General features: G+C 37.3%; 1 protein-coding gene across 1 annotated transcript in view; it reads right to left on the bottom strand.

Annotated features, from left to right (window-relative positions):
- LRRC9 (leucine rich repeat containing 9) overlaps positions 1 to 23945 on the bottom strand; it is a 103280-nt gene that overhangs the window by 70299 nt on the left and 9036 nt on the right. Inside the window, exons 7-9 of the mRNA XM_065940612.1 lie at positions 11245 to 11400; positions 8289 to 8485; positions 7243 to 7374 (exon numbers count right to left, since the gene is read on the bottom strand). Coding sequence (XP_065796684.1) covers positions 7243 to 7374; positions 8289 to 8485; positions 11245 to 11400 — 485 coding nt within the window. The remainder of the gene's footprint in view (positions 1 to 7242; positions 7375 to 8288; positions 8486 to 11244; positions 11401 to 23945) is intronic.

Below are 23945 nucleotides of genomic sequence, written 5' to 3'. Positions count from 1 at the left end.
GAGGCTTTTGTTGTTTTTAACAGAGTGTTCTTGGTGTAGGAAGGGAGCATATGGGAAACTAGGTGTCTTTACTGACTGGCTGGTGAGTACTGAGTGCCCGCTACAGACAGCCACTGTACTAGATGTAGCAGTAGTCTGAAGTGAAAGTGTTGGTCACTCAGTTGTGTCCGACTCTCTGTGATCTCATGGACTGCAGCCTGCCAGGCTCCTCTGTCCATGAAATTCGCCAGGCTAGAATACTGCAATAGTCTAAGGGGAAGGTTGTGAGGGCAGGTGATTTTGTTACAAAGAAGGAGAGAATGAATTCAAGAGACAGTATGGAGAGAACCTGAGGGTCTTCTTCAGACTGATTAGATTATGAATATTGAGGAAGAAAAGAGAGTCAAGAATGGCTTCAGGGTTCATTGTGCCTCCATGATTAAGACAATGGTAGTACTACAAACAGGAATGGAGGAGTCAGAAGAAAAGGATGGTTTGTAGGCAGGATGAGGAAAACAAGAGCAAAAAGATTAAGGACTAAAGATTTTCACATTAACTTGTCTAATCCTAGCGGTCACCTTTTGTGATAGACTTTCGTTTTTCTTATTTTACAGATAACGTTCAGATGGATTAAATAACTGCTTTAAGACTATGCCGATAGAGTATGAACCTAGGCTTTCTGATTCTAACCCCACTTAATATTTTCTTACTTTCTGACTGAGTTCCCTTTTAAATGTGTTGAGTTTGCCTTGCCAGTTGGACATTGGGCTAGATTCAGGACTGGTGTAAAGGAGAAAAACTTAAGTAATTTTGACAGTGCAGGTGTAGAAGAAATTATCAAGGGAGAGTGTAAAAAGAAAGTAGAAAGTGTCTAAGTACAAAAAATAACTAGAGAGGTGAAGTTATAAGAAAGGAATTGCTAAAAGCATCAAAATCTGCAGAGGTTAAGTGAGTGAAGGCCCCTCATTTCACTGGTTGCCCTCACTCATCCAATAAGACCTGAATGTGTGAGCCTCCATAGTGGTGATATGCACATAAACTAAGGTATTCAGTTACACAGAGAGATGCCTACAAATGTTTATTAAGATACAAATGATGTACTCGTCTAGCATTTGTAGAATGCATATGATTTTAAATGACTGGAGCTTAATAAAATATATTAAAATGCACTTCAAAATCCTAAACAAGCATTTAATAAACACTGTTAACTTACTTGCTTACTTACACCATATCAAAAACAAATATAAAACAGTATAAAACAAAAAGTCTAAGTTTCTGTAGCTGCCTAAAACAGGGCAGCATGAAATGTTTATAAATAAAAAGATTAATTACTAAGTTATTTTATAGACAAAAGTGAACCTGTTAAGTACCTATAAATTGATATGGAGACTTAAATTACTAGTTATTGATTGAATTATGAATTCAGCTACCCCTATACTAGATGATTTATAAGGCATGTTCTGTCTGTCCCCAGGGAGCTCACAGAGTCACATATTTTGTTCTGTGGTACCTAGAGGGGATTTCTTTACATTGTAAATGCCCTGTATCTATAACTAAGTTAAAAGCTTCTCAACTACAAGGACAGTATCTTTGATGCTTTGGAGTCCTCATTTGATAAATGTTGTCTGATGTCAATAGACAACTAAATTGGCAATGCATAGGTAAATAATATGATCTGTAATGAAAATGCTATAGTGGCAACAGTCTACTCAACAGGCAAGTCTCTGTAAAGTCGGGACTTTTTTAAACTGAAAAATAAAGCCCTTTAATTTTATAAAAGAAATGAAGCTAAGAAATATTCAGCGATACACAATTAGAAATCTGCAATGCTCTTGTACTATAAAGGTTTTTTTGACATAAAACTTTATATTTTCTAGTTTATACTTATAGTTATATAAATTTTATAGTTCTAGCTCTATTCCAGTACTTTTTATTTAAATGGTAAACCATTGGCTTTAAAAATATTACTAATGATTAGTGTTTAAATAAAGTTACTACTTATGTGCCACATAGAGTAATTTAAAGCATTTGAACAACTGTTTTTATTTTTCTAATTTTTTTATTTTTCTATATTTTTATAAATGTAAAAATATTTATATTTCTTAATATACATAAAAGATCAGGGCTAAGATAGTCGTCAAGCTTGTAGTATGGTAAAAGTAACCAACAGTCCTTGAAATGCTGCCAACATATATCTGATGGTCTCCTTAAAATGGATCCAGGTTATTCTTAGTAAAATCAAGTAAACAATTATTAATGCTTATTAAAAATCCACCAAAGCTATTTAAATTACTATCAGGCTGATACGGTTACCTAAATGGCTTTTTAGTTATCTTGCTTATACATATTTTTGTAAAAGTTAATCTACTTGTTTTGTAAAGAGCTTTCTTTGTGGTAAGTTAAAAAGAAAGGACGAAAAAACAAGTCATGTAGGTTGAGTGAATACAAATGAATGACTGAAGAAAGATGCACACATCCTGCAAGAGACACCATCCAATTCTTATACTGGAAAAATCAAGGCCTCTACTTGTTTACAAGGAAAGTGGGATGAGTAACTTTTATATGAAAAGGCACTTTTTATATGAAAAGTGAAAGTGATAGTTGCTCAGTCTTGTCCAACTCTTTGCGACCCAAGGACTGTAGGCCGTCAGGCTCCTCTGTCCATGGGGTTCTCCAGGTAAGAATACTGGAGTGGGTTGCCTTCCTTTCTCCAGGGGCTGTTCCCCGACCTAGGCATCCAACCCAGGTCTCCTGCATTGTAGGCAGATTCTTTACCATCTGAGCCACCAGGGAACCCCACCTTTTCTGTTTGTACACAAAAAACAAATTATGTGGTTAAACAAACAGTGATAATCACTGGGCAAATGGGTGTACTGATACAAAAGAAAATATTTAAAAATATTCCTTTTCCTGTGGGCAGGGTGTCTTATACTTTTCCACCAAAGTTCCCCAGGAACCTTCAGTAGCTTTTACTCACAAAAGTGAGTTAGAGCCTCATCTAATAGAATCAGGGGCTTTGCTTAAAGTGTGTGCATGCTTGCTGCAGTGCTAAGTCACTTCAGTCGTGTCCAACTCTTTGCAAAGCCACGGACTGTGGCCTGCCAGGTTCCTCTGTCCATGAAATTCTCCAGGAAAGAATACTGGAGCAGGTTGCCATGCTTTTTTCAAGGGGATCTTTCCTACCCAGGGATCAGACCCGTGTCTACCTGCAGCTCCTGCATTGCAGGCAGATACTTTCAGACATGTTTCTTTTCTAAAAGTTACTGAAGTTTTGCATTTTAGTCCACAAAAATCAGTATTTATTTCAACACTGACTGTGAGTAAAACCATCCTCGGGGGTGAAATACCAAGTCCATTCTGTAGCTTTAAATGTTTCCTGGTTTCTCTCCACAATCCAAGTTTGCAATATGCTTCTAGAGTTTGAGGGAAATCTTCAGCTCATTCATAGGCTTCTTGATTTTGAGAAAGTGATTGCAGAAATGTGAAAGTTGTAATTATGACATTTTTGTGCCAAGGCTCTTTTTTAGGATCATTTTTGAGGGCTGTACCCACTAGTTGGGCTTCCCCAATGGCTCAGCAGGAGACACAGTTTCAATCCCAGCGTCAGGAAAATGCCCTGGAGTAGGAAATGGCAACCCACTCCAGTATTTTTGCCTGGGAAATGCCATGGACAGAGAAACCTGGTGGACTACAGTTCATGGGGTTGCAAAGAGTTGGACCGACTGAGTGACTGTGCACACACACACACACACACACACATACACACACTCTAGCGGAAGCAACACAACCACTTCCTTGTGTCTACCATTAGGCCTTGATTCTGAAGTGTAGATGCCTGATTCCGGCTTCTGTTTGGGGTGGCTGTTCTGTTTTTGTCCAGATGGACTTTTCACCTGAATTCCTAGTTTTTAAGTATCTGCCTTATTTTAAAACTCATAAAGTCTATGTGTACCCTGACTCTAGATAGTTCTAGGTAACTAGTTTGACTCTGATTGTGGACTGCCAGAAAATACACTAGGCAGCATCCTCCAGTGTTTGCAACCTGCTGCTGCCAATCCTGCTTTGCCATTCCTTTTCTGCTCTAGCTTCTCACCCAGTAGTCAGAAACCAGGGCTATATTCAGTTCAGAAATAAACAGTATAGACATACATAAAATGAATTCTTGACCATAAACTTTTCTAAATTATATTCTGCTCGTGGGCTAAGGGAAATTGAGTAAAAAGTAAAGAATTACTATTAGGATGTTTCCACGTTGGTGCATGGCAATTGTGTAAACAGAGAAATGTATAGGTGTAAATTATTCGTTTCCACAGCAAACCATTCAATATCATGGTAATCCAAGCCTATGCCCCACCCAGTAACGCTGAAGAAGCTGAAGTTGAACGGTTCTATGAAGACCTATAAGATCTTTTAGAACTAAGACCCCAAAAAGATGTCCTTTTCATTATAGGGGACAGGAATGCAAAAATAGGAAGTCAAGAAACACCTGGAGTAACAGGCAAATTTGGCCTTGGAGTACGGAATGAAGCAGGGCAAAGGCTAATAGAGTTTTGCCAAGAGAACGCACTGGTCATAGCAAACACCCTCTTCCAACAACTCAAGAGAAGACTCTACACATGGACATCACCAGACGGTCAACACCAAAATCAGATTGATTATATTCTTTGCAGCCAAAGATGAGGAAGCTCTATACAGTCAGCAGGGCTTCACTTGTGGCTCAGAGGTTAAAGCATCTGCCTCCAATGCGGGAGACCCGGGTTAGATCCCTCGGCTGGGAAGATCCCCTGGAGAAGGAAATGGTAACCCACTCCAGTATTCTTGCCTGGAGAATCCCATGGATGGAGGAGCCTGTTAGGCTACAGCTCACGGGGTCGCAAAGAGTCGGACACAACTGAGTGACTTCACTTATACAATCAGCAAAAACAAGACCGGGAGCTGACTGAGGCTCAGATCATGAACTCCTTATTGCCAAATTCAGACTTAAACTGAAGAAAGTAGGGAAAACCTACCATTCAGGTATGACCTAAATCAAATCCCTTATGAACATACAGTGGAAGTGAGAAATAGATTTAAGGGACTAGATCTGATAGACAGAGTGCCTGATGAACAATGGACAGAGGTTTGTGACATTGTACAGGAGACAGGGATCAAGACCATCCCAATGGAAAAGAAATGCAAAAAGGCAAAATGGTTGTCTGAGGAGGCCTTACAAATAGCTGTGAAACGAAGAGAAGTTTCACAGTAAAGGAGTATAAAAGTAAAGGAGAAAAGGAAAGATATTCCTATTTGAAAGCAGAGTTCCAAAGAACAGCACAAGAGATAAGAAAGCCTTCCTCAGTGATCAGTGCAAAGAAATAGAAGAAAACAACAGAATGGGAAAGACTAGAGATCTCTTCAAGAAAACTAGAGACACCAAGGGAACATTTCATGCAAAAATGGGCTCAATAAAGGACAGAAATGGTATGGACCTAACAGAAGCAGAAGATATTAAGAAGAGGTAGCAAGAATACACAGAAGAACTGTACAAAAAAGATCTTCACGACCCAGATAATCACAATGGTGTGATCACTCACCTAGAGCCAGATATCCTGGAATATGAAGTCAAATGGGCCTTAGAAAGCATCAATACGAACAAAGCTAGTGGATGTGATGGAATTCCAGTTGAGCTATTTCAAATCCTAAAAGATGATGCTGTGAAAGTGCTGCACTCAGTATGCCAGCAAATTTGGAAAACTCAGCAGTGGCCACAGCACTGGAAAAGGTCTGTTTTCATTCCAATCCCTAAGAAAGGCAATCCCAAAGAATGCTCAAACTACCGCAAACAGCACTCATCTCACACGCTAGTAAAGGAATGCTCAAAGTTCTCCAAGTCAGGCGTCAGCAATACGTGAACCAAGAACGTCCAGATGTTCAAGCTGGTTTTAGAAAAGGCAGAGGAACCAGAGATCAAATTGCCAATATCCGCTGGATCATCGAAAAAGCAAGAGAGTTCCAGAAAAACATCTATTTCTGCTTTATTGACTACACCAAAGCCTTCGACTGTGTGGATAACAATAAACTGTGGAAAATTCTGAAGGAGATGGGAATACCAGACCACCTGACCTGCCTCTTGAGAAACCTGTATGCAGGTCAAGAAGCAACAGTTAGAACTGGACATGGAACAACAGACTGGCTCCAAATAGGAAAAGGAGTACATCAAGGCTGTATATTGTCACCCTGCTTATTTAACTTACATGCAGAGTACATCATGAGAAATGCTGGACTGGATGAAGCACAAGCTGGAATCAAGATTGCCGGGAGAAATATCAGTAACCTCAGATAGGCAGATGACACCACCCTTATGGCAGAAAGTGAAGAGGAACTAAAAAGCCTCTTGATGAAAGTGAAAGAGGAGAAGAGAGTGAAAAAGTTGGCTTAAAGGTTAACATTAGAAAACTAAGATCATGGCATCAGGTCCCATCACCTCATGGGAAATAGATGGGGAGACAGTGGAAACAGTGTCAGACTTTATTTTTTTGGGCTCCAAAATCACTGCAGATGGTGACTGCAGTCATGAAATTAAAAGATGCTTACTCATTGGAAGGAAAGTTATGACTAACCTAGATAACATATTAAAAAGCAGAGACATTACTTTGCCAACAAAGGTCCGTCTGGTCAAGGCTATGGTTTTTCCAGTGGTCATATATGGATGTGAGAGTTGGACTGTGAAGAAAGCTGAGCGCCGAAAAATTGATGCTTTTGAACTATGATGTTGGAGAAGACTCTTGAGAGTCCCTTGGACTGCAAGGAGATCCAACCAGTCCATCCTGAAGGAGATAAGTCCTGGGTGTTCATTGGAAAGACTGATGCTGAAGCTGAAACTCCAGTACTTTGGCCACCTGATGCGAAGAGCTGACTCATTGGAAAAGACCCTGATGCTGGGAGGGATTGGGGGCAGGAGGAGAAGGGGACGACAGAGGATGAAATGGCTGGATGGCATCACCGACTCGAGGGGCATGAGTTTGAGTAAACTCTGGGAGTTTGTGATGGACAGGGAGGCCTGGCGTGCTTTGGGGTCGCAAAGAGTTGGACACGACTGAGCGACTGAAATGAACTGAACTGAACTGAAAGTAAGTAACTGCCAGTTTTCAGTTGATGAATACTCTATATGGAAAGTGTGTTGAAATGGGACATTTTAAGGTTTTTATAAGTTGATATTTTGGTCTATGATTCTAAGCACTTAAGATTAGTTTTAAAGCTATAACTAAATTTCAAAAGATTTACCAGTCATCAGATCGAGTGCCTTCTTCAAAGTGGATATTTCCCACCGTCTCCAATTCAATTAACAAAAATGGGATTAATAAACTATGACTTTTCTTCTTTCGTTTTACTTCAATACGATAAATTGCTTCAATTCTATTTAAGAAAAAAGGAAACATTAAAATTATCTAAAAATCACAACACTAAAATTCGTGATAGATTTTTCTAAGTTGATGTCAAAATATAAGGCTTTCATCAGTGGATAAAGAAAGCTGGTGTTAACAGTTAAACCAAGTAAAAGACATTCTATTTTTGGCAATTACAATCACCTCAAATTTTGTTAATCTCAGAATAAGTGAAGATTAGAAGACTCCTGGCTTTACCATTTATGATTCTCAGATTTTAGACAAATCACAATATTTTTCTACTGCAATTTCTCAGAAAATAATATTATTGATAGTACTTATACCTGAATAGGCCTTTTTGAGGATTATATGCAAAATATATGTAAAGCTCTTAGAAAAGAATTTGGCACTGAGGAAGAACTCAGTAAGTATTAGTTATTATTTTGCTAGTATTATTACAGGGCAAACTAACTTATTCACTTAGTGCCCTCTAAGTAAAAGGAAACTCACAGACTTACTAAGTCTTCTTGATTTCTGTTTCTAGTTGATACTCAACCTGAGTTTGTTTCTACATATTTCCAGACAACTTTTATATGTGCTTTGCCCAGTCTCCTCTATGTTGTGAGTTTCTGCACCAGTAGCAGCTCATGTTAAAAAAAATAATGTTTTCAGTTTGCAGATACTAGAGTAACGGTGTGACAAGAAGCCACTCAAAGGAAATGCACTGTTTCTAGTAAAGTATTGCCTCTGTAAAAAACTAAATTTAGCTTTGAACCAGAGATGCCCATCTCTCCTAAGAACTGGGCTGGAAACACATCTTGTGTTGTATTTCATGCTGTAATTCTTTCCATTCCTGAAGGAGAGAATTGGGCTCAACTAATGACCTAGAACTTTCTTTATCTTCATGTTTCAAATTTGAACAACTAGATAATTCATTAAACATACTCATCTAGTTTTTTGTTCCAGAATGTTACCCTTTCATTCAAGGCATTTAGTTTGATCACTATCTTCTGTTGAAGACTTGGTTCTTCTGAGACAGTTTCACAGATTTTTGATTTTTCAAGCTCAGGTACTTTATTGTTATTGGATCTATCATTGTGTGCTTTGCCAGATCCTTTGAGTTCAGTCAGTTCCCGTTCCAACTGTTGAAATCAATGTGCCAGAGAGCAAAATCATTTAGTGTAATCTATTAAATATTAAATTAGTAAAGTAGAAACCTAGAGACAAATAAGTCAAACTTCATAAAACCATGGCAAACACATGATTATAACTTTAGTTCAAGTTCAGTCACCCAGTTTCTCTTGCCCAAATTAAAGACAATATTAACTACTTCAAACATAGCTGTCCTCTCAATTAAAAATATGGAAAAAAAAAAAATGAAAACCAAAGAAGTAAATTTTAAAATATTATTGACGAGTTAGCTTCCATTAAAGTAAAATGATAAGAAATGCTGGTTTTGATACGAAGAAAATATCTAAACTAGAAATAATGTGACTTTTACCACTCCTAATTTTCACTTTTTCAACTACTTTGGTATTCTGGGAAAAATTAACAGAAAATACAAAAAAGCATGGGTATAGCAGTGCACATTTTTCTCTTTGCCTCAGTCTCCTATATGACTCTGCACAATAGTTATCAACATAACTATTGATATTTGGGATTTTTTTTGTTCATAAAGGACTTTTTTGCATTCATTGGTATTTTTTAAATGTATTATATTAAAGTATAAGATTTATCTTTATTACGGAGGTTTTGGACCTTCCCTTAAATTTTGAGCCCAGAGTGAGTGCCCCATTTGCCTTACCCTAATCCCAGTCTTGTAGGATGGATTTCAAGATAAATTGCACTGTACACAGAGAGGTGTGTACAAATAGACTAATTTGTTGTTTCTCTACTCCCTTCTCTGTAATGGCTATATATAGTTGTTAAAAAACTAAGGAAGCATATTTTATAAAACTGTCTGTAGTTTACATAACCTTTAGTTATTATTTTTCACACATTAATATACCCATTTGCACACGAAAATGGCAGATAAAGAGTGATTTTCATATACTGGTTCTCCTGTGACTTTTTATTCAAATAAATAATTTAAATTATGTTAATGTTTTAACTTTAAGAATGTAAACTCCATGGCTGATTCATGTCAATGTATGACAAAACCCACTGCAATGTTGTGAAGTAATTAACCTCCAAATAATAAAAATAAATGAAAAAAAAAAGAATATTTTTGACTATAATTGAATTTAAACTTGTTCATTTCAGAAACAGTATTAAATGTATTTAAAAACTTGGTTTTTAATTGCTACATACCATTCTATCTTAAGAATGAATAATTCTTGCTCTCTTTTTAAATTTAAACATTGAGGTAGTTTCCAGTTTTTATTATTATTAATAGCACAGTGATGAATACTCTTCTATATAAGTATTTATCCGAATCTAGTAGTAGATTTACTAGGTCAAAGGCTAGGAGCATTTTTAGACTGTTAGTAATACATGTGACCCAATTACACCCTCATCAGTGGAGTAACAGTCACACCCATCTTCACTGGGTGGGCTTCCCAGGTGGCTCAGGAGTAAGAATCCGCCTGCCAATGCAGGAGATGCAGGAGACTCGAGTTCAGTCCCTGGGTTGTGAAGAACCCCTGGAGTAGGAAACGACAATCCATTGCAGTCACTGGAGTAGGAAATGACAACCCATTCCAGTATTCTTGCTGAAAAAATCCCATGGACAGAGGAACCTAGTGGGCTACAGTCCAAGGGGTAGCAAAGAGTCAGAAGCGACTGAGCATGCACACATGCATCTTTACCAGGCATGCTGTGACAAATTTATAGGTGAAAGTGGTTGCTTGTTGTCTTATTTCATACCCAGAAATTAACAGTCAGACTGGGGTCTTCTTTCAAATGTTTATTAGTCAGTTTTATTTCTTCTATTGTAAAATGAAAGTTCATGGAATTTGTTCAATTTTTCTATCTGGATATTTCCTTTTTGTTTTGTTTATGAGTACCTTTATCCTAAACAAAAATTTTCAGATTGACATCTATTATCTATTTTCATTAATGATTCTTTATAGTACAAAAGCACCTTTTTAAAATCAAATCTTAATTCTTTTCTTCATGGATTTTTTAGTGTTTTTCTAGAGTTTATAGTATTTTTCTTATTTGGCAGACTGAGAGCAGTTAAATATATTAATCTATATATTCTCTGCCTTTTTATGATTTTATTTTTACATTTAATTCTTTTCCCCCATTATATTAGCTTTTGGTAAAGTATAAAGTAAGGACTCAATTCTCCTACTCCCAAGTAGTGTGACTATTTTTGTAACACTATTTTTTAAATAAACCATTATTTTCCTATACTTTTTAAATACAATAAATTCTTATACATACAAAATTCTGTTTTGAGGTAATTCTTCATTTTTCAGAATCTACTTTTAACAAAGGAAATTCAATTTATTCTAAATAAAAAAGGAACATATAACTACTAAAGTATAGCTTATTATAAAGTTCCCACCACGTTGTATACCTTAATAGTGTTAGTAAAGGAATATTTTAGCTCTTTAGACAAAATATGAATTTTGAGCACAGCCTGCAGGTATCTAATAAAAATGCAGTGAAACAAGTCTCATAGATGTCTATAACTCAGTGAATCATATTGAATTACCCAGCATTTTTAAAATTTTGTAAATTAATAAGCCTATGCCCTTTTTAAATTGCAGACTTCTAAGCACAGAATGAAGTCGAGTTAAATACCTAGAATCAAAACATTTTCAGGGCAAACTTACTTGAAACTTGGTACTAATGTATATGTATAATTCTATATATACATAAAAAATTTAAAAGATAATGCCATCTGCCAGTTTTCTTAAGACATGGCTACTGAAATTTTACAATATTATCTTACATTTTTTTTCAAAAAGTTGAATAATTTTATTCGTTCTTCTGGCAACTTCTGTAATTTACATTTTCGATCATTCAGTTTTTCAAGATCTTCATTAAGATGCCTCTGAACAGTTTTTATACGCATATTGTAATACATTATTTTTTTCATTGCTGTGGTCTAAAAGTGAAAAAAAACCCAAAAGGTTAGTTGAAACAAAAAACATTATAGGTAATTATTAGTGGTATTATATGAGTGTGGTGTGTTTATATAATAAAGTTTTACATGCTCAGTTACTATTAATATTAGTTGAAATGATAATGGTTATACAGAATTCTCTACTCAAATTTAATAAGCAAAATATAAAATTTCAAAGATTTTCTCTGTGGTAATATTTTAAGTGTGGGGCATATTTACATTTACTTTCAGGATGACAACATAGAGAGAATATAGATAGAGCTCAGTTTAAAAATAGTACCATTTAGGTAATGGAGCAGTACTATTAAAGCTAATGTATTATTCCTATTTGATTAATTGAAAAAAATAAATTTAAGAGAATAAAAGCAAAGGTAACATTATTCATTTTTTAAACTCATGGTTAAGAAATAGCATTACATGTTTTTTTTTCAAATTTGTAAAATGATGCTCTAAATGAATTTGTTTTAGATTGAGCAAGTTATTAAACTGTCAATCTAATTCGGTTATCTTGAATTTCTTAATATCAATGACTATGTAGTTATTAATGCTTATCATAATAAACTGATTAAATCCACCATTAAGAAATACACCAGACACTAGGAGCTTTGCAGACACGACTAGCTTCTCCCCATTTTATGAACTGGGAAGTGGAGACTTGAGAAGTCTTGGAAAGCACTTCAGGTTTCTTAAGAGAATGGTGGCCAGCCTGCCTCAGAAACTCCTGTTCTTTCCATGGCACCGGGGAGTTTCCTTGACCTTGAGCTTCTGCCTGTTTGGATTTCTTGATGTGGGTGTGGTGGATTCTTTACGAGTTGAGCCACTGGGAGTTATATCACATTTGATGAAGACATCATAGTGATGAACCAGACATGTACCCAGTACTGCACAGGATTTACAGTATAGTGGGAAGATATAGATCAAGCCCTGAGCCTTTGGAGTGGGAGCACTGACTCCAAGATCCTAGACTACCAGAGAACTAACCCTCAGTTCAGTTCAGTTCAGTCACTCAGTTGTGTTCAGCTTTCTGACTCCATGGACTGCAGCAGGTCAGGCTTCCCTGTCCATCACCAGCTCCTGGAGCTTACTCAAACTCATGTCCACTGAGTCGGTGATGCCACCCAACCATCTCATCCTCTGTCGTCCCTTCTCCTCCCGCCTTCAATCTTTACCAGCATCAGGGTCTTTTCAAATGAGTCAGCTCTTCCCATCAGGTGGCCAGAGTACTGAAGTTTCAGCTTCAGCATCAGTCCTTCCAATGAATATTTAGGACTGATTTCTTTTAGGATGGACTGGTTAGATCTCCTTGCTGTCCAAGGCACTCTCAAGAGTCTTCTCCAACACCACACTTCAAAAGCATCAATCCTTCAGCACTCAGCTTTCTTTATAGTCCAACTCTCACATCCATACATGACTACTGGAAATACCAAAGCTTTCACTAGATGGACTTTTGTTGCCAAAGTAATGTCTCTGCTTTTTAGTATGCTGTCTAGGTTAGTCAAAACTTTTCTTCCAAGGAGCAAGCATCTTTTAATTTCATGGCTGCAGTCACCATCTGCAGTGATTCTGGAGCTCCCAAAAAATAGTCTGTCACTCTTTCCATTGTTTCCCCATCTATTTGCCATGAAGTGATGGGACCAGATGCCATGATCTTAGTTTTCTGAATGGTGAGTTTTAAGCTTACTTTTTTCACTCTCCTCTTTCCCTTTCATCAAGGGGCTCTTTAGATCTTCTCTGCTTTCTGCCATAAGGGTGGTGCCATCTACATATCTGAGGCTATTGATGTTTCTCCAGGCAATCTTGATTCCAGCTTGTGCTTCATCCAGTCCAGCATTTCTCATGAGGTACTCTGCACATAAGTTAAATAAGCAGGGTGACAATATACAGCCTTGACGTACTCCTTTCCTTATTTGGAACCAGTCTGTTGTTTCATGTCCAGAATTTTCCACAGTTTGTTGTAAGGATTTAGCATAGTCAGTAAAGCAGAAGTAGATGTTTTTCTGGAACTCTCTTGCTTTTTCGATGATCCAACGGATGTTGGCAATTTGATTTCTGGTTCCTCTGCCTTTTCTAAATCCAGCTTGAATCTGGAAGTTCATAGTTCACGTACTGTTGAAGCCTGGCTTGGAGAATTTTGAGCATTACTTTGCTAGTGGAACTAACCCTAGGGAGTATCAAACAGTGAGAACTCACACAAAGGAAACCACTTGAATGCAAGACCTGGCATCACCCAACCACCAGTAGCACCCTGTGCAGGACACCTCATCTAAACAACAAACAAAACAAAAATACAAACGCAATCATCAGCATTTTACCAGTAGTCATGTACGGATGTAAGAGAGTTGGACTATAAAGAAAGCTGAGCACTGAAGAATTGATGGTTTTGAAATGTGGTGTTGGAGAAGACTCTTGAGAGTCCCTTGGACAGCAAGGAGATCCAGCCAGTCCATCCTAAAGGAAATCAGTCCTAAATATTCATTGGAAGGACTGATGCTGAAGCTGAAACTTCACTACTTTGGCCACCTGATGCAAAGAACTGACTCACTAGAAAAGACCCTGATGCTGGGAAAGATTGAAGGCAGGAGGAGAAGGGGCGGACAGGATGAGATGGTTGGATGGCATCACTGACTTGATGGATATGAGTTTGAGTAAGCTCCAGGAGTTGATGATGGACAGGGAAGCCTTGTGTGCTGCAGTCCTGGGGTCACAAAGAGTCTGACATGACTGAGCAACTGAACTGAACTGAACTGAATCATCAGCAGACAGGATTACCACCTGAGTCAGCCTTGCCCATAAGAGGAAAAACAAACAAACAAACAAACAAAAACTCAGCACAAATCTCACCCTTTATGAAGCTTACACAAACCACTGGACCAACCTTAGAAGGGCAGAAACCAAAAGGAAGAAAGAATTCAACCTTGAAGACTAGGAAAAGGAGACCTCAAACACAATACGTTAAAAAAAAAAAAAATGAAAAGGCAGAGAAAAACTATACAAATGAAGGAACAAACTAGAAACACAGAAGTCCAAATAAATGAAGAGGAAATAGGCAAACTACCTGAAAAAGAACTCAGAATAATGATAGTAAAGATGATCAAAAACCTTGAAAATAGAATGGAGAAAATGCAGGAATCAATTAACAAAGACCCAGAAGAATTAAAGAATAAACATACAGACACAACACAATTACTGAAATTAAAAATACCCTAGAAGGAATCAATAGCAGAATATCTGAAGCAGAAGAATGAATCACTGAGCTGGAAGATAAAATGATGGAAATAACTTCTGAAGAACAGAAGAAAGTAAGGAGAATGAAAAGAATTGAGGATAGTCTCAGAGATTTCTGGGACAATATAAACACATCAACATGCAAATTATAGGGGTCCCAGAAGAAGAAGAGAGAAAGAAAGGGTATAAGAAAATTTTTGAAGAGATTATAGTTGAAAATTTCCCCAACATGGAAAAGGAAACAGCCAATTAAGTCCAAGAGGCACAAAGAATCCCATACAGGATAAACCCAAGGAGAAACATGCCAAGAAACATACTAATCAAACCAACAAAGACTAAACACAAAGAAAGAATATTAAAAGCAGCAAGGGAAAAGCAACAAGTAACATACAAGGGAAACCGCATATGCTTAACAGCTGATCTTTCAGCAGAAACTCTGCAGGCCAGAAGGGAATGGCAGGATGTATTCAAATTACTGAAAGGGAACAATCTACAACCAAGATTACTGTACCTGGCAAGGATCTCATTCAAAATTGATGGGGAAATAAAAACCTTTTCAGACAAGCAAAAGTTAAGAGAATTCAGTACCACCAAACCAGCTTTACAACAAATGTTAAAGGGACTTATATAGTTAAGAAATACAAGAGAGGAAAAAAGATATACAAAATCAACCCCAAACAATTAAGAAAATGGCAATAGGAACATATATATCAATAGTTACTTTAAATGTAAATGAGTTAAATGCTCTAACCAAAAGACACAGACTGGCTGATGGATACAATAACAAGACCCATATATATGCTGTCTAAAAGAAACCCACTTCAGACCTAAAGACACATATAGACTGAAAGTGAGAGGATGGAAAATATATTCCATGCATATGGGAAGCAAAAGAAAGTTGGAGTAGCAATCCTCATATCAGACAAAATAAGACCTTAAAATAAAGAAGATTACAAGAGATATGGAAGAACACTACATAATGATAAGGAATCAATCCAAGAGGAAGACATAATTGTAAATATCTATGCACCCAACATAGGAGTACCTCAAGACATAGGACAAACACTAACAGACATAAAGGAGAAATTGACAGTAACACAATAATAGTAGGAGTCTTTAACACCCAACTCACACCAATGGACAGATCACCAAACAGAAAATGAGTAAGGAAACACAAGTCTTAAATGATACATTACATGAAATGGATCTCACTGATATCTTCAAGACATTCCATCCAAATGCAGAAGAATACACCTTCTTCTCAAGTGCACATGGAACATTCTCCAGGATAGACCACATCTTGGGTCACAAATCAAACCTCAGTAAATTCAAGAAAACTGAAATCATATCAAGCATCTTCTCTGACCACAACGCTATGAGACTAGATATCAATTACAAGAAAAAAACTGTAAGAAACACAAACACATGGAGATTAAACAACACGTTTCTAAATAACCAACAGGTTACTGAAGAAATCAAAAGGGAAATCAAAGAATTTCTAGAAACAAATGACAATGAAAAGACAACAATTCAAAACCTATCAGTTCAGTTCAGTTCAGTCACTCAGTCATGTCCAACTCTTTGTACTGCATCATGCCAGGCCGTCCTATTCATCACCAACTCCCAGAGTTTACTCAAACTCATGTCCATCGGGTCAGTGATGGTAATCAACCATCTCAGCCTCTTTCGTTCCCTTCTCCTCCCGCCTTCAATCTTTATTGGCATCAGGATCTTTTCTAGTGAGTCAGTTCTTTGCAACAGGTGGCCAAAGTACAGAAGTTTCAGCTTCAACATCAGTCCTTCCAATGAATATTTAGGACTGATTTCCTTTAGGCTGGACTGGTTGGATCTCCTTGCAGTCCAAAGGAACTCTCAAGAGTCTTCTCCAATACCACAGTTCAAAAGCATCAATTCTTCTCAGCACTCAGCTCTCTTTATAGTCTAATTCTCACATCCATACATGACAAGTGGAAAAACCATAGTTTGACTAGATGGACCTTTGTTGGCAAAGTAATATCTCTGCTTTTTAATATGTTGTCTAGGTTGGTCATAACTTTTCTTCCAAGGAGCAAACGTATTTTAATTTCATGGCTTCAGTCACCATCTGAAATAATTTTTGAGCTCCAAAAAATAAAGTCAGCCACTATTTCCACTGTTTCCCCATCTATTTCCCATGAAGTGATGCGACCAGATGCCATGATCTTAGTTTTCTGAATGTTGAGTTTTAGGCCTACTTTTTTACTCTCCTCTATCACTTTCATCAAGAGGCTCTTTAGTTCTTCGTCTCTTTCTGCCATAAGGGTGGTGTCATCTGCATATCTGAGGTTATTGATATTTCTCCCAGCCATCTTGATTCCAGCTTATGCTTCATCCAGCCCAGTGTTTCTCATGATGTACTCTGCATATAAGTTAAATAAGCAGGGTGACAATATACAGCCTTGACATACTCCTTTCCCAACTTGGAATCAGTATGTTGTTCTATGTCTAGTTCTAACTGTTGCTTCCTGACCTGCATACAGATTTCTCAAGAGACAGGTCAAAACCTATGGGATGCAGCAAAAGCAGTTCTAAGAGGGAAGTTTATAGCAATACCTCAAGAAACAAGAAAAACATCAAATAGACAATCTAACTTTACACCTAAAACAACTGGAAAAAGAAGCAAAAAAAAAAATTAGTAGAAGGAAACAAACATAAAGATCTGAGCAGAAATAAATGAAAAAGAAATGAAAGAAACAATAGTAAAGATTAATAAAACTAAAAGCTGGTTCTTTGAGAAGATAAACAAAATTGACAAACCTTTAGCTAGACTCATCAAGAAAAAAAGAGAGAAGAATCAAATCAATGAAATTAGAAATGAAAAAGGAGATGTTACAACAGAGAATGCAGAAATACAAAGGATTATAAGAGACTATTATGAACAACTATATGGCAATAAAATGGATAACCTGGAAGAAATGGACAGATTCTTAGAAAAGTTCAGTCTTCCAAGAGTGAACCAGGAAGAAAGAGAAATTATGAACAACCCAATTACAAGCACTGAAATTAAAGCTGTGATCAAAAGTCTCCCAAAACACAAAAGCCCAGGACCAAATGGCTTCACAGGAGAACTCTATCAAACATTTAGAGAAGAGCTAATGCTTATCCTTCTAAAGTGAAAGTTGCTCAGTTGTGTCTGACTCTTTGCAACCCCATGGACTATATAGTCCATGGAATTCTCCAGGCCAGAATACTGGAGTGGGTAGCCTTTCCCTTCTCCAGGGGATCTTCCCAACCCAGGGATCAAACCCAGATCTCCCAGATTGCAGGCAGATTCTTTACTAGCTGAGCCACAAGGGAAGCCCAAAGTTAATACCACCTATTATTGTGTCCAACTCTTTGTGACCCCATGGACATCCATGGAATTGTCTAGGCCAAAATACTGAAGTAGGTAGCCTTTCCCTTCTTCAGGGGACCTTCCCAATCCAGGGATCGAACCCAAGTCTCCCACATTGCAGGTGGGTTCTTTACCAGTTGAACCACAAGGTGAAACTCTTTCAAAATTTTTCAAAAAAAAAAAAAAAAAACTCTTTAAAAAACTGCAGAGGAAGGAACACTTCCAAACTAATTCTATGAGGCCATCATCACCCTGATACCAAAACCAGACAAAGACAACACAAAAAAAGAAAACTACAGGCCAATATCAATGATAAAAACAATTGCAAAAATCCTCAACAAAATCTTAAAGCAGAATTCAACAACACATCAAAAAGCTCATACACCATGATCAGTTCAGTTCAGTCGCTCAGTCGTGTCCAACTCTTTGCGACCCCATGAACCACAGCACTCCAGGCCTCCCTGTCCATCACCAACTCCCATAGTCCACCCAAACCGATGTCCATTGGGTGGGTGATGCCATCCAACCATCTCATCCTCTGTCATCCCCTTCTCCTCCTGCCCTCAATCTTTCCCAGCATCAGGGTCTTTTCAAATCTACACACCAGGTGGCCAAAGTATTGGAGTTTCAGCTTCAACATCAGTCCTTCCAATGAACACCCAGGACTGATCTCCTTTAGGATGGACTGGCTGGATCTCCTCGCAGTCCAAGGGACTCTCAAGAGTCTTCTCCAACACCACAGTTCAAAAGCATCAATTTTTTGGTGTGTAGTTTTCTTTATAGTCCAACTATTACATCCATACATGACCACTGGAAAAACAGTAGCCTTGACTAGACGGACCTTTGTTGGCAAAGTCATGTCTCTGCTTTTTAATATGCTGTCTAGGTTGGTCATAACTTTCCTTCCAAGGAGTAAGCGTCTTTTAATTTCATGGCTGCAATCACCATCTGCAGTGATTCTGGAGCCCAGAAAAACAAAGTCAGCCACTGTTTCCCCATCTATTTGCAGTGATCAAGTTGGGTTTATTCCAGGGATGCAAGGATTCTTCAATATATGCAAATCAATCAATGTGATACACCATATTAACAAATTGAAAGATAAAAACCATATGATCATTTCAATAGATGCAGAAAGAGAATTTTGCCTTTGACAAAATTCAGCACCCATTTATGATTAAAACTCTTCAGAAAATGTACATAGAAGAAACCTACCTCAACATAGTAAAGGCCATATATGATAAGCCAACAGCAAACATTATTCTCAATGGTGAAAAACTGAAAGCATTCCCCCTAAGATCAGGAACAAGATAAGGGTGTCCACTTTCACCATTATTATTCAACATAGTTCGGGAAGTCCTCGCTACAGCCATCAGAGAAGAAAAAGAAATAAAAGGAATCCAGATCAGAAAAGAAGAAGTAAAGTTCTCACTACTTGCAGATGACATGATACTGTACACAGAAAACCCTAAAGATAGCATCAGAAAATTACTAGAGCTAATCAGTGAATTTAGCAAAGTTGCAGGATACAAAATCAATACACAGAAATCACTTGCATTTCTATATACTAACAATGAAAAATCAGAAAGAGAAATTAAGGAATCAATCCCATTCACCACTGCAACAAAAAGAATTAAATATCTAGGAATAAATTTACCTAAGGAGAGAAAACAAGTGAACACAGAAAATTGTAAGACACTAATGAAAGAAATCAAAGATGTAGGGATATTCCATGTTCCTGGGTAGGAAGAATCAATATTGTGAAAATGACTATACTACCAAATGCAATCTACAGATTCAATGCAATGCCTATCAAATTACCAACCGCACTTTTCACAGAACTACAACAAAAAATTTCAAAATTCATATGGAAACAATAAAGACCCCAAATAGCCAAAGAAGTCTTAAGAAAGCAGAATGAAGCTAGAGGAATCTACCTTCCTGACTTCAGATTATACTATAAAGCTACAGTCATCAAGACAATATGGTACTGGCACAAAAACAGAAATATCAACCAATGGAACAAGATAGAAAGCCCAGAAATAAACCCATGCACCAATGGGTACCTTGTTTTTGACAAAGGAGACAAGAACATACAATGGAGCAAAGACAGCCTCTTCAATAAATGGTGCTGGGAAAACTGGAAAGCTACATGTAAAAGAATGAAATTAGAACACTTCCTAACAGCATACACAAAGATAAACTCAAAATGGATTAATGACCTAAATGTAAGGCCAGAAACTATAAAACTCAGGAAAACATAGGCAGAACACTCAGTGACCTAAATCAAAGCAAGATCCTCTATGACCCACCTCCTAGAATAATGGAAATAAAAACAAAAGTAAACAAGTGGGACCTGATTAAACATAAAAGCTTTTGCACAGCAAAGGAAATAAGCAAAACAACCCTCAGAATAGGAGAAAATGAAAGCAAATAAAACAACTGACAAAGGATCAATTTCCAAAATATACAAGCAGCTCATACAACTCAATACCAGAAAAACAAACAACCCAATCAAAAAGTGGGGAAAAGACATAAACAGACATTTCTCCAAAGAAGACATACAGATGGCTAACAAATACATGAAAAGATGCTCAACATCGCTCATTTTCAGAGAAATGCAATTCAAAACTACAATGAGATATCACCTCAAACTAGTCAGAATGGCCATCATCAAAAAGTCTACAAACAATAAATGGTGAAGAGGGTGTGGAGAAAAGGGAACTCTCTTGCTCTGTTTGTGGGAATGTAAACTGATAGAGCCACTATGGAAGACAGTGTGGAGATTCCTTAAAAAACTAGGAATAAAACCACCATATGACTCAGCAATCCCACTCCTAGGCATATACCCTGAGGAAACCAAAATTGAAAAAGACACATGTATCCCATTGTTCACTGCAGCACTATTTACAATAGCTAGAACATGAAAGCATCCTAGATGTCTATTGACAGATGAATGGATGAAGAAGTTGTGGTACATAAACACAATGGAATATTACTCAGCCATAAAAAGGAACACATTTGAGTCAGTTCTGATGAGGTGGATGAACATAGAACCTATTATACAGAGTGAAGTGAGTCAGAGAAAGAAAGATAAATATAGTATTCTAACACATATATACAGAATCTAGAAGAATAGTACTGAAGAACTTATTTACAGGGAGCAGTGGACAAACAGACATAGAGAATAGACTTATGGACATGGGGAAGAGGGGAGGAGAGGGTGAGATGAATGGAAAGAGTAACATGGAAACTTACATTACCATATGTAAAATAGATAGCCAATGGGAATTTTCTATATGGCTCAGGAAACTCTAACAGGGGCTCTGTATCAACCTAGAGGGGTGGGATGGAGAGGGAGATGGGAGGGAGGTTCAAAAAGGAGGGGATATATATATACCTATGACTTATTCATGTTGAGGTTTGACAAAAAACAACAAAATTCCATAAAGCAATTATCCTTCAGTTAAAAAATAAATTAAAAAAGAAAAAAAAAGAATACAAAAAAGAAATACACAAGGTAAATGGTGCTTATGAGTTATACTAGTAAAAAGAACTAGCTGAGAAGAAAATAAACAAATCAGGTCGTATTATTAGTATAATATGACCTGGTTTTAACTGTTTACCTGAAATAATGAAGAGATTTCTTTTTATCAGGAAATCTGTACCTCAGATAAGTTGGAAGGCTCTATACTGTTATCTGATTTATTTAGTAGAGAGTGGATAGTCAAGATCCCGACAGAATTATTTGGCATAAAAGATGGAATGGAAACAAATATATGCATGCTGAAAAAGCAAAACAATTCCCTTTCCCATACATACTATGATATTCTGAAACTGAAATCATTAAATTCTTGTGCAAAAAATAAGGCATTCATAAAATTGGAGAGTTTAAGAGTGGGGAAAGCTGTTTTGCGTGATGATTAGCAGATAAAAATTCCTGACCAAGACGAGCTTGTTTCTTGGGTGCCACTGAGAAAAAAAAAATCATTAACTAAGGAAATGGCAAATGGTGCTTTTTTTTTTTTTTTTTTGCCTAGAAGTAGCAAGTAAAGTCAGGACCTACCTATGCAAGTGACACTTCCCCATCCACACCATGCCCTCAGTGATTCATCCTCAGCTTGGTAATATCCTTCTGTTTTCAATTCTCACATTTATAGCTTCAACCTGGGCAACTCTCTTAAATAGACTCATATCTATCTCAGATGTTCAAAAGATTATTCAAGCCTTCTGTGCTTAAAATTAAACTGTGATTCTTCCTTCTAAATGTACTCTTCCCATACTCTTCCTCATCCCATCAAATAGCAGTTCCTTTTCCTTCAGTTGCTTGGGCCAGTTGCTTGGAATTATTCTCTACTTTCTTCTCCTACACTTCAGATTCAATCTATCAGCAAATCCAGATGGGTTCCACCTTCTAACTACTACCATTATTTGATTACTTTTTACTACCTTCTCTATAGTGTCCTGTACAAATCATCAACATCTCTCATCCAAGTTTCTGGAACCTAACTGGTCTCTCTGTTTTCACCCTTTCCCTCGAATCCTCTATTCTTAATTCATTATTCAAAAAAAGATCCCTTTGCATCTTTGGTGACTCAGGCAGTAAAAAAATCTGTCTGTAGTGTGGGAGACCAGGGTTTGATCCCTGGGTTGCGATGATACCCTGGAGAAAGGAATGGCTACCCACTCCAGTATTCTTGCCTGGAGAATTTCATGACGGGCTATAGTCCATGAGGTCACAGAGTCGGACATGACTGAGTGACTAACACTTTAAAACATAAGGCATCTCGTTTCATCTCCTCTCAAAATTTTCCAGTGGCCTCATAACACTTAAAGTAAAAGCCAAAGTTCTTACACCATTCTTCAGTCTCACATGGTTTCCCCCCTACCGCCCCCGCCACTCCTGTATTCATCTTTCTCTCCTCTTTATTTACTCAGCTCCAGTCAGACTAGCCTCCTTGTTGTTCTTAAAATATGAGAGGCATGCTCCTGCTTAAGGTCTTTGTTCTTGCTGATCCCTGAAGAGCTTGCCCCCTTACTTCCTCAGTTCTCTCCTCAAATGTTGCCTAAATAAATCACTTCCCAACAATTCTATATAAAAGAGCCAACAGCCCTTCTGCTGTGCCTACCAACAATCTTGTTTCCTTCACCCTGTTCTCCATAGCATTTATCACCATCTGACATACTAGTTTTTTACTCATTTAGTCTTTATTATCTGTCTTCTCTCACTAGAATGTAAACTCCATATGGAAGCAGGGGTTTTATCTATTTTGGTCATTTTTTTCCTAGTGCCTTGAACTGTGTCTCAATGTCTAATAGGCATTAAATATTTGTTAGATAAATTAATCAGACAAGCAGTTTAGTGAAGCACATTCACCCTGCTCACGTTTTAGAAAGTGTGTGATTAAAAAACACAGAGATGATAATGGAAATTTCAAAAATATGGTTGTCACTGCAAAGTTTTGTGATTATTTTTGGCTTAACACTGTTAGAGAAGACATTCCTACCTGACCCTCCAAAGACTCTGAACTCTGCTAGTAGACAATAACTCCCTAGCCCTTTGCTCAATACTACAAGACAGCTCACTTCTTAGACTGGGATGGGAGAGAAGATAATCTCAGTTTTGAAAAGAAGAGAGGAAAGAAGGGAACTTGAGAATAAATCCTCAGGCTAACAAGAGAAGAGAAACAAGATAAATGGGTAAAGACATTCTTCATCTATGTTGAGATAATGGATGAACCATAAGGAAAGGATGGAAGGGCTTTATGTGGGGGCATCCACATGCTTGGCACATTCTAGATACTCATAAACTGTTTATTGAATGGTTAACTAAATGAACAAATGGGACTCAATGGACTGGAAGCAGAAGTAGAAATATAATGTGGAAAGAATATTAATAAACATGGTAAATTCCTATGAACTCTATTCTCAA

Source organism: Muntiacus reevesi, chromosome 7 (assembly GCF_963930625.1).
Source record: "Muntiacus reevesi chromosome 7, mMunRee1.1, whole genome shotgun sequence".
In the NCBI taxonomy this organism is placed as follows: domain Eukaryota; kingdom Metazoa; phylum Chordata; class Mammalia; order Artiodactyla; family Cervidae; genus Muntiacus; species Muntiacus reevesi.
This window is presented reverse-complemented; position numbering and strand designations above follow the sequence as displayed.